Below are 16,995 nucleotides of genomic sequence, written 5' to 3' on the forward strand. Positions count from 1 at the left end.
TCCCAGTAAGATCCCAACCAGCTTTTGATAATTCAAAACTGCACCACACCAGACTCAGAAAAGTTCTGTTCTATTGACAATAATTCTTCTGAACACAGCAGACTATCCTCATATATTGCATAGCCTACTACAATCATATATTGTAGGCTTAGACTAAAACATTTTGAGTCTATCATGGCAAGAGTTTATTCACTTCAATTGTTTTTCCACAACTTGTCTTGTGAAAAGATCTTGCAGTCGACATAGAATCATATACAGTAGAGTCTCACTTATCCAAGTCTCGCTTATCCAAGCCTCTGGATAATCCAAGCCATTTTTGTAGTCAATGTTTTCAATATATCGTGATATTTTGGTGCTAAATTCGTAAATACAGTAATTACAACATAACATTACTGCGTATTGAACTACTTTTTCTGTCAATTTTGTTGTATAACATGAAGTTTTGGCGCTTAATTTGTAAAATCATAACCTAATTTGATGTTTAATAGGCTTTTCCTTAATCCCTCCTTATTATCCAAGATATTTGCTTATCCAAGCTTCTGCCGGCCCGTTTAGCTTGGATAAGTGAGACTCTACTGTAGTTGGAAGAGTCCTCATGGGCCACTGAGTCCAACAATCCTGCTCATTGAAGGATCTCAAAACAAAGGGTGCATCAATAGGAGAATAGTGTCTAGATCAAGGGAAGTAATAATACTATTCTGCTTTGGCCAGTTCAGGAAAGATATTGACAAGTTGAAATGTGTCCAGAGAAGGGTGTCCAGAATGGCGAAGGGTCTGAAAGCCAAGCTCTACAAACAGCAGCTTAGGGAGCTTTTTATGTTTAGTTTGGAGAAAAGATGATCACGAGAGGACATGACAACCATGTTTAAATATTTGAAAGGATATGTCATATTGAGGAGGGGCTAAGCTTGTTTTCTGCTACTCTAGAGTAAATCATTCAAGCTGTAGGAAAAGATATTCCACCTAAACAATAGGAGGAAGTTCCTGATGGTAAGAACTGTTCAACAGTGGAATATGCTGTCTCAAATTGTGGCGGAGTCTCCTTCTCTGGAGGTTTTCAAACAGAGGCTGGATGGCCATCTATTGGTAGTGCTTTGATGATGTGTTTTTACATGGCAGGGAGTTGGACTTGATGGCCCTTGTGGTCTCTTCCAATTCTATGATACTGTAAAAATGCTCGTTCCTCCCAGCCTCTTTATAAAGACATCAAAGAAGATGATCCAACCTCTATCGAGAAGTTCTTTCTAATGCTTAAACCTGTGAAATCTATGGTGCATGTCTCATTTCCAGGCACGGCTGCTCAATTAAAAAGAGTGTCACTTTTCTCACAAGCATTATTGGGAATAATGGATCTGGCCAGAATTATGTAAAAAAGCTAAACCCTCCCTGACATATCACAGGCTGTATATCTGCATGTGGTTCAGCTCTTGTGGACAAATTTATTTTAGCTCCAGTTTATTCATTTCATTTCCAGTTTTTGAACAGAAAGGTTTTTATTCATTTTATGAAGAGCTACTCTTCTCACTGGTGGCACAGTGTGTTAAAGCACTGAGCTGCTGAACTTGCGGACCAAAAGGTCCCAGGTTCAAATCCCGGGAGTGGAATGAGCACCCGCTGTTAGCCCCAGCTCCTGCCAACCTAGAAGTTCGAAAACATGCAAATGTGAGTAGATCAATAGGTACCGCTCCAGTGGGAAGGTAACGGTGCTCCATGCAGTCATGCCAGCCACATGACCTTGGAGGTGTCTATGGACAACGCCAGCCCTTCGGCTTAGAAATGGAGATGAGCACCAACCCCCAGAGTCGGTCACGACTGGACTTATCAGAGGAAACCTTTACCTTTACCTACTCTTCTCATAGCCAGAGTCCAATTGGTGTATTTCCCTTACCTCTCTGATTCTACTTTTTTAGCCATAGTGCAACAGACATTTATTTCATGGTGCCAGAAGTGTATTTTCACAAGTGTAACCATTTCACACAATGTGAAACCCTATAGATGAATATGCCAGGAGTAAAGCCGCCCTGAATCCACTGATGGGTGAGAAGGGCGGGGTAGAAATGATGTAATAATAATAATTAAAAAATTAAGCCAGTAAATCAACTGATTTTACCTTATGTGTTATCATTCAATATTGAATTCTATGGGCCTATTCTATTTAGGACCAACTGACAGCTATGTAGTTACATATCGTTGCAGCACATTCTTATTTGCATTTGTGTTTTCATAAACCATGGAGTCCCAGATTGCGCAGTGGGTTATACCGCTGAGCTGCTGAGCGAAAGTTTAGTGGTTTGAATCCAGGGAGCAGGGTGAGCTCCTGTTGTTAGCCCCAGTTTCTGCCAACCTAGCAGTTAGAAAACATGCAAATGTGAGTAGATCAATAGGTACCGCTGTGGCGGGAAGATAATGGCACTCCATGCAGTCATGCCAACCACATGACCTTAGAGGTGTCTACAGAAAACGCCAGCTCCTCAGCTTAGATATGGAGATGAGCACCAACCCCCAGAATCGGACATGACTAGACTTAATGTCGGGGAAAACCTTTACCTTTACCTTTCATAAATCCCTTTATTCACTGGGATAACACAAATAGTCACTGTGGATTTGCCATCACACTGGCTCATATACAATCAGTTACACAATGACAGTATACTATTCAGCAGAATGGTAATGTATCATAACTACAGTAGAGTCTCACTTATCCAACATTCGCTTATCCAACGTTCTGGATTATTCAACGCATTTTTGTAGTCAATGTTTTCAATACATCGTGATGCTAAATTAGTAAATACAGTAATTATTAAGCAGCATTACTGCATACTGAACTACTTTTTCTGCCAAATTTGTTGTATAACATGATGTTTTGGTGCTTAATTTGTAAAATCATAACCTAATTTGATGTTTAATAGGCTTCTCCTTAATCTCTCCTTATTATCCAAGATATTCACTTATCCAACATTCTGTCGGCCCGTTTATGTTGGATAAGTGAGACTCTACTGTATATGCAAATATGAAGCTGGATTTCAGCCAATGTGTTTGAATGGTGTGCATGGAAATGCTGCGTTGTCTACATACTTACAGTGAATTTTGAAGTCCTTGTATTGCCTGTCTTCAATTGCCACCATGTACAAAGCAGCCCGGTCTGGAAACATAAGCCCTCCAGGTTTCTGTTGATGAATTGTGTGGAAATGGATCTCTTAATCTATTCACCTGATAAAGACATCATATTTTTGAACTTTACATCCAAAAAACAGAGAAGCATCCCACCCTCTTCCAGGTCATCTGTTCTATTAAGTTTGCTGTGTGTTGATATTATATTTGCTGTCTTTTGAGAGTGAACTGTACCGCAATGCCACTGTGTATATATATCATCTATAGAAATGTGACACCTATAACTATTATACAAAGCTTTGGTATCAACATGTAAGATGTGATTTTGCTTTTGTCCTTTTGCCAAATCTCACATCACACTTAGATTTGGTAAAATGTTAAAGAAGACAGCAACTACTGTCCAAACTATTGGCCTTGCCTTCCAGAAAAAAAGTAGGATATAAAAACCACCTACTAGCCACTTATCTCGAGCAAAGATGACAGTGTTCAGCATGGACTCATAGAAAAGAGAATAACCCATCCATTCACTGATGATGATGTCTACTTTTTCCACAGGCAATTCAACTTCTTCCACTTTGCCCTTAAATATGGTGATTACTGGGAAAAGAGCCCAAAAACAAATAGCATTTGCATAGTCTTATGATCAACAAGGAAACCTTTGATGAAAGATATTATTCTACAGCTCTTGTGACTGCTTTAGTCTTCAGGTCCAAATCCAGTATCGTGTCCTGGTCCTGTACTTTACCACACAAAAGTATTTCTTTAGCATTGTAATAAATGCTCAGTTGCTTCATGATGGAGGATCTTGGTTAGTCCTAGCCTCTCCATGCTCCCCACCTGGTTTTGGACCAGAAAGACCAGAGAAAATTGTAAATACATGGAGGATGGTTGAAAACAAGTATGATTGGTGACCTTACACATAATTCCAGATAATGGAGTCCATCTGCTAAATCACTGGAGATTCATGGCTAAGTGGGTTTATTCATCAGTGGTGAAGAAAAATTAACAGAATTTAGTTTCCCAGTTTCCCAGCTTTTCCTTTTTTAATATTTCATGGAAAATCCAGTTGTTTTCCTGGCTCTTCTGCTTCTGGTGTATTATATTTAAAGAATTGTTTTAAAATATTTTAACAATTTTATTATTAAATATAGGAATGCATACAATTAAGAATTCTTTATTTTTGATACTGTTCTCATGCTATTCCCAAGATCTTCTCACAATTACATTTGCATCCGTGATTATTTGTTTGCATTTCCTATGTCAAAGCTGGTTTTTCTTTTTATGAATTTCTTATTTCTAAAGAAAATCTTGTTTCCTCTCTGTTTGACTGCCTCTTTAATACTATTCTGGCGACCTCTCGGACTTTGTCCTAACTTTGTATTGCCTTTCCTGATTTGTAGTTTACATTCTAGGTTAGTATTTATTATTATGGCTTTAATAGCCACATGCAACCAGGGAATAATAATAATAATAATTTTATTTTGCCTTGTGGCTTGAGGTGGGTTACATCATTGCTAAAAACACATAATCATCTAAAAACATTCTACAAATGCAAATATAAAAAAAATGGGAAAGGAAACATAATAGTGATACACAATGGAAGTTTCTTCCTTCCCTCCCTCCCTCCCTTTTCATTACTTGTGTGCCTTGGATAATGCAAGGGTGAACTACAAAGGTGTTTTGCCATATTTCACCTTTAGGAAGTCACTGAGAAAAACTGTCTCTGTAGAATGTTTGCCTCCGCAGCCCAACGTCAAAATGAAATACCAATATAAAGCGTGAGTTCATGTATATTAAACTGGATGAAGGAAATCTAACTTCTTGCTTAGCACTGATGTAGCATTGGTCCATGAAAATCTGGCCATGCCCTCCTATTTCCCAGAAGCTGATGAGACAATTCAGAATAAATGCCATGGGAATATGTATTTTTGTATGTGGCTGATGTTTATACCCCACTTTTCTGCTCCAAGGAAAAAAATTCAAAGCAGCTTACAAAAAACTAGAAAGCATTCAAACAGTAACCAATCACCGAAACCCATTTATAAAAAGCTAAAAGCAGTAGCAAAGACCAAAAATACTGATGTTAATAATCAGTCAGTACAATTAAGCAACAACAGAGACAAATGTTTACTTCATGGTCAATGGAACATAAAGAAAATACTGTAATAATAATAATAATAATAATAATAATAATAATAATAATAATAATAACAACAACAATAATAATAATAAGGCCAAGATCAAAAAATCAGCTGATGACCCAAAATGCAGACTCTGCAAGGAAACCGACGAAACCATTGATCATATCCTCAGCTGCTGTAAGAAAATCGCACAGACAGACTACAAACAGAGGCACAACCATGTGGCCCAAATGATCCATTGGGAAGTACCACCTCCCAGCAGTAAAGAACTGGTGGGATCACAAACCTGCAAAAGTATTGGAAAATGAGCACGCAAAGACACTGTGGGACTTCCGAATCCAGACTGACAAAGTTCTGGAACACAACACACCAGACATCACAGTTGTGGAAAAGAAAAAGGTTTGGATCATGGATGTCGCCATACCAGGTGTCAGTCGCATTGACGAAAAACAACAGGAAAAACTCAGCCGCTATCAGGACCTCAAGATTGAACTTCAAAGATGCTGGCAGAAACCAGTACAGGTGGCCTGTACCAGGTGTCAGTCAGCATTTGGAAACAATAGACATTGACAAAATTACGATTTGCCAACTGCAAAAGGCCACCCTACTGGGATTTGCACGCATCATCCAAAAATACATCACACAGTCCTAGACGCTTGGGAAGTGTTCGACTTGTGATTTTGTGATACAAAATCCAGCATATCTATCTTGTTTGCTGTGTCAACTTTATTTATAACCTGCCACCATCTCCGCAAAGGGACTCAGGGCGACTCACAAAGGCACCTCCCGAAGTGGTGCCAATGGTGACAACATAATCATATAAACGGTTACAACATAAGTTTACAACATAAAATGCACATAAAACGTCACATAATAAAATTTTAAAATTCATAAAACACAGCAGTGCTGTTGTCTTCAAGTAACAATCCAAAGGGTCAGAGTGAATCAAACACTCAGTCCTCAATCTAACCACTGAAATCTACACAAAGCCAAAGCCTAGAAAGTCATGTTTTTAGACTAGAACAAAAAACTTTGAGAGTTCGAGCTAACCTAATCTCTCTAGGGAGGGCATTCCAGAGCCGGGGGGCCACCACCGAGAAAGCTCTAACTCTCGTCCCCACCAATTGTACTTGGGACGGTGGTGGGACCGAGAGAAGGGCCTCCCCAGCAGATCTCAGTGCCCACGCAGGTTAATAAAAAGAGATATCTTCAAAATAGGTCAATCTAATCTTCTGATGCAGAAAGGTTCATCTGCAAGACAACCTTTTCATGCACTACCAGTAAATGTGCTACTGAAAAGAATGGAAAATACAGCAGTATAACAGCAGTTAGTAATAATGGGGGTTTTTTTTAGGGAGAGGTTATTGTGCAGTGATTCCTGTCACTTCCCTTGTTTGGGGGTTCGGACTGCAACCTGCTACACAAAAGGAGCTACTGTAAAGTCTGACTTCCAAAGTTTTTTTTCTAATAGCAACAACCAAAATCTTGAAATTAGACTGCTCTGATCAAGAAAGCTGGTAGAGAGAGAAAATCAGATGTGACTCTTTGTGTGTGAAATGACTATGAGTTTGAGCGACAATGTTTTCAGAAATGCCCTGGTCATAGGTGTACAGATTTGCTATTGTTCTGTTTAGTGAATCTCTCCAGCTTCTAGTAAAAATGAATGACTAGGATTTTTTTTTTTCGTGTCAGGAGCAACCGGAGTTGCTTCTGGAGTGAGAGAATTGGCCGTCTGCAAGGACATTGCCCAGGGGACGCCCGGATGTTTTGATGTTTGTTTTACCATCCTTGTGGGAGGTTTCTCTCATGTCTCCGCATGGAGCTGGAGCTGAAAGAGGGAACTCATCCATGCTCTTCCCGGGTGGGATTCGAACCTGGCAGCTTTCAGGTCAGCAACCCAACCTTCAAGTCACAAGGCTTTTATCCCCTAGGCTATCGAAGGGATAAAATTTTATCCTAGGGGATAAAATTCAAAACCCACAAGCAGCAGTACCTTTACTGGGCCAACCCCAAAGAATACAATAAACACTTTTCCAGATGTAACAGTAATAATAACTTTATAATAACTTTATAGGAGCCCCCAGTGAAGCAGAGGGTTAAACCACTGAGATGCTGAACTTGCTGACTGAGAGGCTGGTGGTTTGAATCTGGGGAGCAAGATGAGCTCCCACTGTTAGCCCCAGCTTCTGCCAACCTTGCAGTTTGAAAACATGCAAATCCGAGAAGATCAATAGGTACTGCTCTGTCTGGAAGGTAACAGTGCTCCATGCAGTCATGCTGGCCACATGATCTAGTTGGCGTCTACAGACTTAGAGTTGAACACAACTAGACTTAATGTCAAAGGGAAACCATGACCTTTAATAACTTTAGTCTTATATTCTGCCACCATCTCCCCGAAGGGACTTGGGGTGGCTTACAGATGGCACAAGGTGCCTAAAAACAACATAAAAGTGAACACAATATAAAATACAATAAAATAAAACACATGCAACATATAAAACATCAATTCAGACTCAATCAGTACAGAGACTTCTTGAAAGTCTGTGCTGTTTGTCCAAGAAAGGAACAGTGAGTTTTGTACAGAACACCTGAATCTCAAGAGAAGTTCGTTTTTGTGACTAATTTGATATTTTATTATGTGTTTTTTATTGCTCTTTGTCCCGTACCCTTCTATGACCACCAAGGGGGTCGGTCTGTGCTTGCACTGAAATCCCTCTTGATCATCTTAACTGACAACATCTCAGGCAGAATGCAAGCCTGTAGCTCTAATAGCATCACCATTTTTCTCTTAACATTGCTGGTTAAAGAAACTACTGAAGCTTCAAGAGCTTACATAATACATTTTATGTATTGGAGTTAAGCCAATAAAAGCATAACTGCTTGAGAATTTTGTTGTATTTTGCTTTACAACTACATGGCTATCCTGAATATATTTAATCAAGGTTGTAGTAAAACAATCCAAGTTTCTAATAAAACAGGATCATGTTAAGCCTGACTTTTGCATCATGTTGTTCTGATGAATTATTAGCATTTTATTATAACAAAGAGAAAGAATGTTATGCCCCACCCTTTCTAATGCAACTAAGACAAAAATAATAATAAAAAGTTTAAGTTTTTAAACATAATTTAAAATATTAAATGGCTGCAGTCTCCACTGGGATAAAGAGAAAATTCCAAACTTTACATGACTGCAGAGCCACACAATCATGGAAAAATTCATTTTATTTTATTTATTTTTTTGCATGGAACCGGGATAAAAGAGATCCTTTTCTAATTAGGTTTTCCCTCCGTTGCTGTGATTGAGTGCATTTAGCACAAATGTCATCTGGCCACCCACCTCCCTTTATAACCCGTTCTCTCCTGAATTATAGGTTCTGTCTGCAAATGCCCAAAGAGGCTATATAATGTTGAAAAACAAGACATAACACTATGTAACACAATTATTGTTCCTGGGTTATAAATGTCATTTCTTAATTGGTTCTGTCATAAAAACATAGAAAAAAGTTTATTAAACTGCAAAAACTTTGTTTTTGTGGGATAACCCGCAGCACATTTTGCTAGTTTTGTTAATGTATACCTCATAGAGTCTCAACCAATTCAATATAGTTTGTGGCAGCCATAAAATGACATTTCTGGAGTGTAACAACTACTTTCAAGGTAAGTGACACACAATTAAACAGGAAATAACACCTTCAAATATGAAATTTTATTACACAGGGTGCTTCCAGATTTAACTTAAATGTGTGCCAAAGCTGGTTTAAGAAATGTGGCACGGGTTTAAGTCTGCACATCTGCCCTCCCAAACCTGGGTTCTCCTGGGTTTTGCTGTCCTGGGTTTTGCTGTCCACATTCCAGCAAAATAACTACTGCACAGAAATGCGGTGACCCCAACTCCCCCAAAAGCCTTAAAATATAGAAATTCTTACTTCCTGCTTTATCTTGAATTAATTTGATTTTACTGAAGGTATCACTTAGAAGCCTCTGGTAGAAGCATGAGAGCTTGCACATTTTGGATTCTGTCTGGATGGGCTCATAGTGTTATCAAAAAAAGGAACTATCCCATTATCTGAATAAAGTGATGAAAGTCAAGTTTTTTGTCCACTCCAGCACAATGGCCTCAATCAGAGCTTGATTTCTAAGGAGTATGGCAGACTAGCCACACATCTAATCTATAGCAAGTACCAACCTATAGCAAGGATCAATCTATAGCAAGGATCAATACAGTGGAAAAACTCCAAATCTATTATCTCCTATATGAGCTGGGGCGGCTCAACCGGTAGGCAAACTACACGGTTGCGGAAGGCACAATCCTCTAGGGCAGGGGTCCCCAAACTAAGGCCCGGGGGCCGGATGCGGCCCATCGAAGCTATTTATCCGGCCCCCACGGCACAAGGGCAGAAGGGGGTTGGACTAAATGACCCAAGGGGCCTCTTCTTCTCTTACAACCATTATTATTATTATTATTATTATTATTATTATTATTATTATTATTATTATTATTATTATTATTATATTGTATGGCACGGCAAACAAGATAGATATGCTAGATTTCGTATCACAAAATCACATTATTATTATTATTATTATTATTATTATTATTATTATTATTAACATTGAGGCTGGGTGGCCGTCTGTCAGGGGTGCTTTGCTTGTGCTTTTGGTGCACAAAGGCAGAAGGGGATTGGACTCAATGGCCCAAAGGCTCTCTTCCAATCCTCTTTATTATGATTATGATTATGATTATGATTATTGACATTGAGGCTGGGTGGCCATCTGTCAGGGGTGCTTTGCTTGTGCTTTCAGTGCACAAAAGCAGAAGGGGGTTGGACTAAATGGCCCAAAGGCTCTCTTCCAACCCTCTTTTTTATTATTATTGTTGTTATTTATTATTATTATTATTATTATTATTATTATTATTATTATTATTATTCGTTTATTGTATGACACAGCAAACAAGATAGATATGCTGGATTTCGTATCACAAAATCACAAGTCAAACACTTCCCAAGTGTCTAGGACCGTGTGATGTATTATTATTATTATTATTATTATTATTATTATTATTATTATTGACACAACGACCTTATATGACACAGCAAACAAGATAGATATGCTGGATTTCGTTTCACAAAATCACAAGTCGAACACTTCCCAAGTGTCTAGGACTGTGTGATGTATTTTCGGATGATGCGTGCAGATCCCAGTAGGGTGGCCTTTTGCAGTTGGCAGATCGTAATTTTGTCAATGTCTATTGTCTCCAAATGCCGGCTGAGATCTTTTGGCACGGCACCCAGTGTGCCCATCACCACTGGGACCACCTGCACTGGTTTCTGCCAGAGTCTTTGAAGTTCAATCTTGAGGTCCTGATAGCGGCTGAGTTTTTCCTGTTGTTTTTCTTCAATGCGACTGTCACCTGGGATGGCAACATCAATGATCCAAACCTTGTTCTTTTCCACAACTGTGATGTCTGGTGTGTTGTGTTCCAGAACTTTGTCAGTCTGGATTCGGAAGTCCCACAGTATCTTTGCGTGTTCATTTTCCACAACCTTTGCAGGTTTGTGATCCCACCAGTTCTTAACTGCAGGGAGGTGATACTTGAGGCATAGGTTCCAATGAATCATTTGGGCCACATAGTTGTGCCTCTGTTTGTAGTCTGTCTGTGCAATTTTCTTACAGCAGCTGAGGATATGATCAATGGTTTCATCGGTTTCCTTGCACAGTCTGCACTTTGGGTCATCAGCTGATTTTTCGATCTTGGCTTTGATTGCATTTGTTCTGATGGCTTGCTCCTGGGCTGCAAGGATCAGGCCTTCTGGATAGTCCAGCCCTCCAACGGTCCGAAGGATCATGAACTGGCCCCCTGTTTAAAAAGTTTGGGGACCCCTGCTCTAGGGGGTGCAGTTGAGGCGCATCCAGGTGCCCGAATGAGCAGCTTATTTTTTTTCTTTTTTTCTTTTTTCCGCCTCCCCTCTGGGCACGTCGCACCTTACCTCTCCAGCATACGCGCATGCATACGCACACACCCCCGCCTCCTCCTCCCAGGCCTGCATAATCTTCCTTCTGATCCGGCTCCCTCCCCTGCTTTAAGTGAAGGAGCTGGAAGGGAAGCCTGCTCTTGCAGTGGTCTCGCGTGGGCAAGCAAACTCCAGGCTTCGTCGTTGGAGGGGAAGGGAGGGGCACGTGGGTCATGCACAGACTCCCTTCCTCTCTGTCGCCGCCGCCACAGCCCCACCTCTTCAGGGCGCCAGACTGTGAATTTTCCCGGCAGTATGGCCCTGTTCCAGAAGCATTCTCTCCTGACGTTTCACCCACATCTATGGCAGGCATCCTCAGAGGTGGTGAGGTTTGTTAGAAACTAGTCAAGGGAGATTTATATACTCGTGAAAGGTCCAGGGTGGGAGAAAGAACTCTTATCTGTTGGATGCAAGTGTGATTAATCACCATGATTAGCATTGAAACACCTTGCAGCTTCAAGACCTGGCTGATTCCTGCCTGGGGGAATCCTTTGTTGGGAGGTGTTCCTTCTTCAACAGAAAGGAGGAAACCATGAGAATGAACAAAATCTGGCTACTAGTATTTGAAAACTCTAGAATCAGGACAGTAAATAAAGAACAACACTAAAAAAAGGGGGAGTTCCAGACAGGAAACAATCAGGGCCAGTTAACACCTCCCAACAGAGGATTCCCCCAGGCAGGAAGCAGTCAGGCTTTGAAGGTACAAGGCCATTCATAGAATAATAGAATCATAGAATAGTAGAGTTGGAAGACACCTCACGGGCCATCCAGTCCAACCTCCTATCAAGAAGCAGGAAATCACATTCAAAGCACCCCTGACAGATGGCCATTCAGCCTCTGCTTAAAAGCCTCCAAAGAAGGAGCCTCCACCACAGTCTGGGGGAGAGAGTTCCACTGCTGAACAGCTCTCACAGTGAGGAAGTTCTTCCTGATGTTCAGGTGGAATCTCCTTTCCTGTAGTTTGAAGCCCTTGTTCTGTGTCCTAGTGTTCAGGGCAGCAGAAAACAAGCTTGCTCCCTCTTCCCTATGACTTCCCCTCACATATTTATACATGGCTATCAATGCTAGTCAAGCTGTCCAATGGCAACATTCACACTTACCTCCAACAGATAAGAGTTCTTTTTTCCACCCTGGACATTATATAGATATATAAACCCCACTTGCCTAGTTCCCAACACTAGTTCCCAACAACCGCTGAGGATGCCTGCCATAGATGTGGGTGAAACATCAGGAGAGAATGCTTCTGGAACATGGCCATACAGTCCGGAAAACTCACAGTAACCCAGAGCCTGAAGATCTCCCTGCAAAGATCCCCACCCAGGGTCTCTGCACCCTCCAAACCTTTTCCCTGCCTCTCTGCATCTTCATTCCCCCCTTGGGATTAATGACATCCTCAGAAGAGCCCTGCATCGCCCTCCTGCTCTGCAAAGAGGGACCCCATGACCTCCTTTCACCCCATCCGAGGAAAGGAGGTCTTCAGGGGTGGCTCAAGCTTCAATTTCCATTTACAGCTCTAAACAGACTATTTATCAGGACAGTAAATAAAGAGCAACGCTCAAAACACAGGGGAATGGGTTGCTGTGATTTTTCCGGGCCGGAAGTATTCTCCCCTGACGTTTCACCGCATTTATGGCAGGCATCCTCAGAGGTTGGAAACTAGTCAAGTGAGGTTTATATATCTGCGGATGGTCCAGGGAGGGAGAAAAAAAGAACTCTTGTCTGTTGGAGGCAGGCGTGAATGTTTCAATTGCCCACCTTGATTAGCATTGAATAGCCTTTCAGCTTCAAAGCTTGGCTGCTTCCTGCCTGGGGGAATCCTTAGTTGGGATTTATTATTATTATTATTATTATTATTATTATTATTATTATTATTATTATTATTATTATTATTATTAGGCCTTGCTCCCAGGAAGGTTCCTCCGAGGTGGCTCCTGACGTATCCATCTACCTTGCCACATATTCTCCACATAGTGTGTATGTCTATGTATATGTAAAATAGATAGATAGATAGATAGATTACACACACATGCAGTGACCATATATGTTACACACACACACACACATATTCTATTCACCTCTACCTTCTACCTTTTATTTTTACCAAAAATACTGCTTGCTTACACTTGAAAATTACTTAGGGCCGGCCCTGTATATGAGCAAGTAAGTGGGATGAATCAGAGAACTGGCAAATAGTTGAGGAGCATAAAAAGTATATTCATGTCTTATGATATGTCAAACCATGCAATTAGTAAATTATCGTAACCCCATTCATGCTTCTGTAACTTCAAAAGGTGGTTATAGTGCAAAAATCTGCATGTATTACTACTCATATACATGGATTTGTGTGTTCCTTAATGCATTTTCTCCTATACAAATGCTGTCATGAAATTCTTAATAAAATTGTTACTCTTAAATTACCAACAGATTCCTTATGATAATAAATGTTTTTGTGAGTGTTTTCAAATGCCAAATGGCTCTAAACAATATGTAAATTATGTCACCAATATATAAATTAAGTGAAATTTGTTAAAAATAGCAGACACAACCAGTCTCCTTAGATATGTCTTACTGTGATCCAAGTGGTTCGCCTTGATAATTTTTTCTGAGTAGTCAGATATACTGGAACATTCAATCTAAAGGACATGGGACAGGGAAAGAAACGGTTAGTGTTTTGCATTAAATATTTCAGGGCCTGTACAGAAAGACAAAATATACAAATAAGATGACCAAGAACAGGAGATGAAAAGAAAGGCACATGTGAGACTATAGGTGCATCTACACTGTAGAATTAATGCATATTGATACCACTTGAGCTGCCATGATGCATAGCTATGGAATCCTGCGTGCTGTAGTTTTACAAAGTCTTTAGCCTTTTCTGCCAAAAAGTGTGGATGCCTCAACGAACTACAAATCCAGTTTGTCAATATCTTTCTTGAATTGTGGTGCCCAGAACTGGACACATAATTCCTGGTGAGGTCTGCCAAAGGGAGAATAAAGTGGGACTATTACATCCCTTGATCTAGACACTAATTTACTATTGATGCAGCCTGGAATTGCATTAGCTTTTTTAGCAGCCACATCACATGTTGATGTGTTCAGCTTATGTTCTACTACCCTTTCAAAAGTATCCATACTCTATACGTGCATTTCATTTTGACTGCATAAGTGTGATATTGTACATATCTTCCTGTTGAAATTCACTGTATTAATTCTGGTCCAGCTCTCTAATTTGTTAAGGTCATTTCAGATTCTGATTTTGTCCTTAGCTATCCCTCCCAATTTAGGGTCATCTGCAAATTTGATAAGCATTCTTTCTAGTCCATTTTCCAAGTCATTGATAAAGATGTTGAATAGCAGTGGATCTAGAACAGTGATGGCCAACCTATGACACGCGTGTCAGCACTGACACACCTAGCCATTTTTGCTGACACGCTGCCGTATGCAGATTGATTGGATGACTATGTCTTTTGTGGCCAAATTTGATGCGATTTGGTCCAGTGGTTTTGTTGTTTAGTCCATGGGAATTATGCACATTACATATATATATAAAATTCTATTATTGTTGTAATATATTATCATATTATTACTATTATATTATTATTCATTATTTATGACTACATTGAAACTAGAATAGAGAGAAATCAGTGTGGAAACTGCAAGAGGTACCATAGATTGTTGTACATGGAAATAATGGTAGTAAATAGTTTTTGATTTATTAAATACAGTTATATATTACAATTATATTTTTGTTATTTAAACTATACATATTGCGAAATTATGGGGTTTTTTTTTCTCAAAGTGACACACCACCCAAGTCATGCTAGGTTTTTTGGTGAATTTTGACACACCAAGTGAAAAAACTTGCCCATCACTGAACTAGAACAAAGTCCTGTAGCAACCCAACCAGTCACTTCTCTCCAGGGTAAAAAGGTAAGCACTCTTTGGATTTGGATGCTTAAACCTGTAAGGAGGTTCATGAAGAGGAGATACGTGTAAGCATCCTTTGGTTTCATCCAGTTAAGCTATTAGCAGTCCCCCTAACAGTAGTGCTGTCTTCTTAAACATTTCCCACTCATAACCCCTTTTTGCCCAAGATATGTTTATGTGATCTAGGGTACATAGCATTATAAAATAGATATACAATCCAACACTGATTGATAATAAATCACAAAGAAAGTTATTCTAAAACAATTATATGGTATAATTCTACCATTTATTAAAGAGGAAAGAAAATCTTCATAGTGATGAATTGGGAGACTACAATGGGGTGGGTTGTTTTTTTGTTTTGTTTTTGTTTTTGGTGGGGGGGAAGTCTAAACCTCCAGCCAGGTTGCAGAGTAGGCCATGTGCCTGAAATGGACAATATCCACCTCCCTCTCATCCGCTTGTATGCATGCACATGTTGCAGGCAAATTCTTCTTAAATTTTTAATGGCAGATGAGTGGCATTTTTTATTTCAACTGTGTATGGTTTATGAACCCAAGTTAATTTTAGAATCAAAATTTGAAGGGAAACATTAGTGAAACTGAAAAAGTAGCCCATCAAGCAAAAGCAACATTTACAAGGCTTGCTAAATAAGGCAGGATGATTTTTCTTTTTAAACAAAGTACAGAGGAAGCATTTGCTGAATGTTGTTGCTAACAATGTATAAAAGAGCAACTAATTGGCAAGCTACAGTACAACATTTCTTTGCAATCCTCAAATTCAATTAGGAGACCCCAAATGGGGTTGTGATGCACAATTTAAGAAGTTATGTTCTATCCCACATTTTACTAGCTTCTTTGTGAGAACATCATGGGGCACCTTGTCAAAGGACTTACTGAAATTGAGATATGCTACATCCACAGCATTCCCTTCATCTACCAAGCTTGAAATTCTATCAAAACAGTGCACACAGAAGGCTGAAGCCCTCCTCATGTCGAGGCAGTGAAGCTTTTCCAGATCAGATAAGGGATTCTGGAAAAAAGATGGAAGTACTATATCCTGGTTGAGGTGGAAGGCAGAAGCAGAAATGCAGTTTAGTAGAAACAAGACATATAACATAATACAGTAAACTCTCAAGGCCTTTCCACACAGCCATATAACCCAGAATATCATGGCATAAAACCCCACAATATTGGCTTTGAACTAGGTTATCTGAGTCCACACTGCCATATATTCCAGTTCAAAGCAGATAATGTGGGATTTTATTAAGCTTTGTGGAAGGGGCCTCAGTTAAACAGCACAGAAAAATAGTTTCTACTTGTTCAAGAGTTTACTATAGGTCTTAGTAATACTATGCCTCATACGATACCATCCACTGAACTCTGTATTGACATGATATTAATGTTGAAACACAGTAATTAAAAGCAAATTAAAACAAAAAAGACAAACTTAACATAATGTAACACAGTTTTACATATATTTTAATTTTTATTTAAAGTATAGTTTCTTTAATTTTTGCCAGCAGCAAGGGGGAATGACCCATGGTTTATGATGTCTCCACTAATGCACAAAACATGGGAAATAAACAAGATGAACTTGAACTCTTAATACAACAAAGCAAATATGATACCTTGTAGGATGAGTTCCATGATTGTAGTAATAGAGGGGTATATTGTATTGTATACCAAGGATGGCTATACCTGTGAGGAGGTCCATGAGATAAACCATTGCAATTAAGGTAGTGATCAACTGCCAATTTCTATGAATTGGTCATGAAAGCTGAAAACTGAAGGAACCCGACAAGA

General features: G+C 39.6%; 1 protein-coding gene across 1 annotated transcript in view; it reads right to left on the reverse strand.

Moving 5' to 3' along the window:
- prmt8 (protein arginine methyltransferase 8) overlaps positions 1–16,995 on the reverse strand; it is a 79,308-nt gene that overhangs the window by 19,093 nt on the left and 43,220 nt on the right. The window contains exons 4-6 of the mRNA XM_008111341.3: positions 13,836–13,899; positions 3,566–3,708; positions 3,080–3,167 (exon numbers count right to left, since the gene is read on the reverse strand). Of these exons, the coding sequence (XP_008109548.2) occupies positions 3,080–3,167; positions 3,566–3,708; positions 13,836–13,899 (295 nt within the window). The remainder of the gene's footprint in view (positions 1–3,079; positions 3,168–3,565; positions 3,709–13,835; positions 13,900–16,995) is intronic.

Source organism: Anolis carolinensis, chromosome 5, assembly GCF_035594765.1.
Source record: "Anolis carolinensis isolate JA03-04 chromosome 5, rAnoCar3.1.pri, whole genome shotgun sequence".
Lineage (NCBI taxonomy): Eukaryota > Metazoa > Chordata > Lepidosauria > Squamata > Dactyloidae > Anolis > Anolis carolinensis.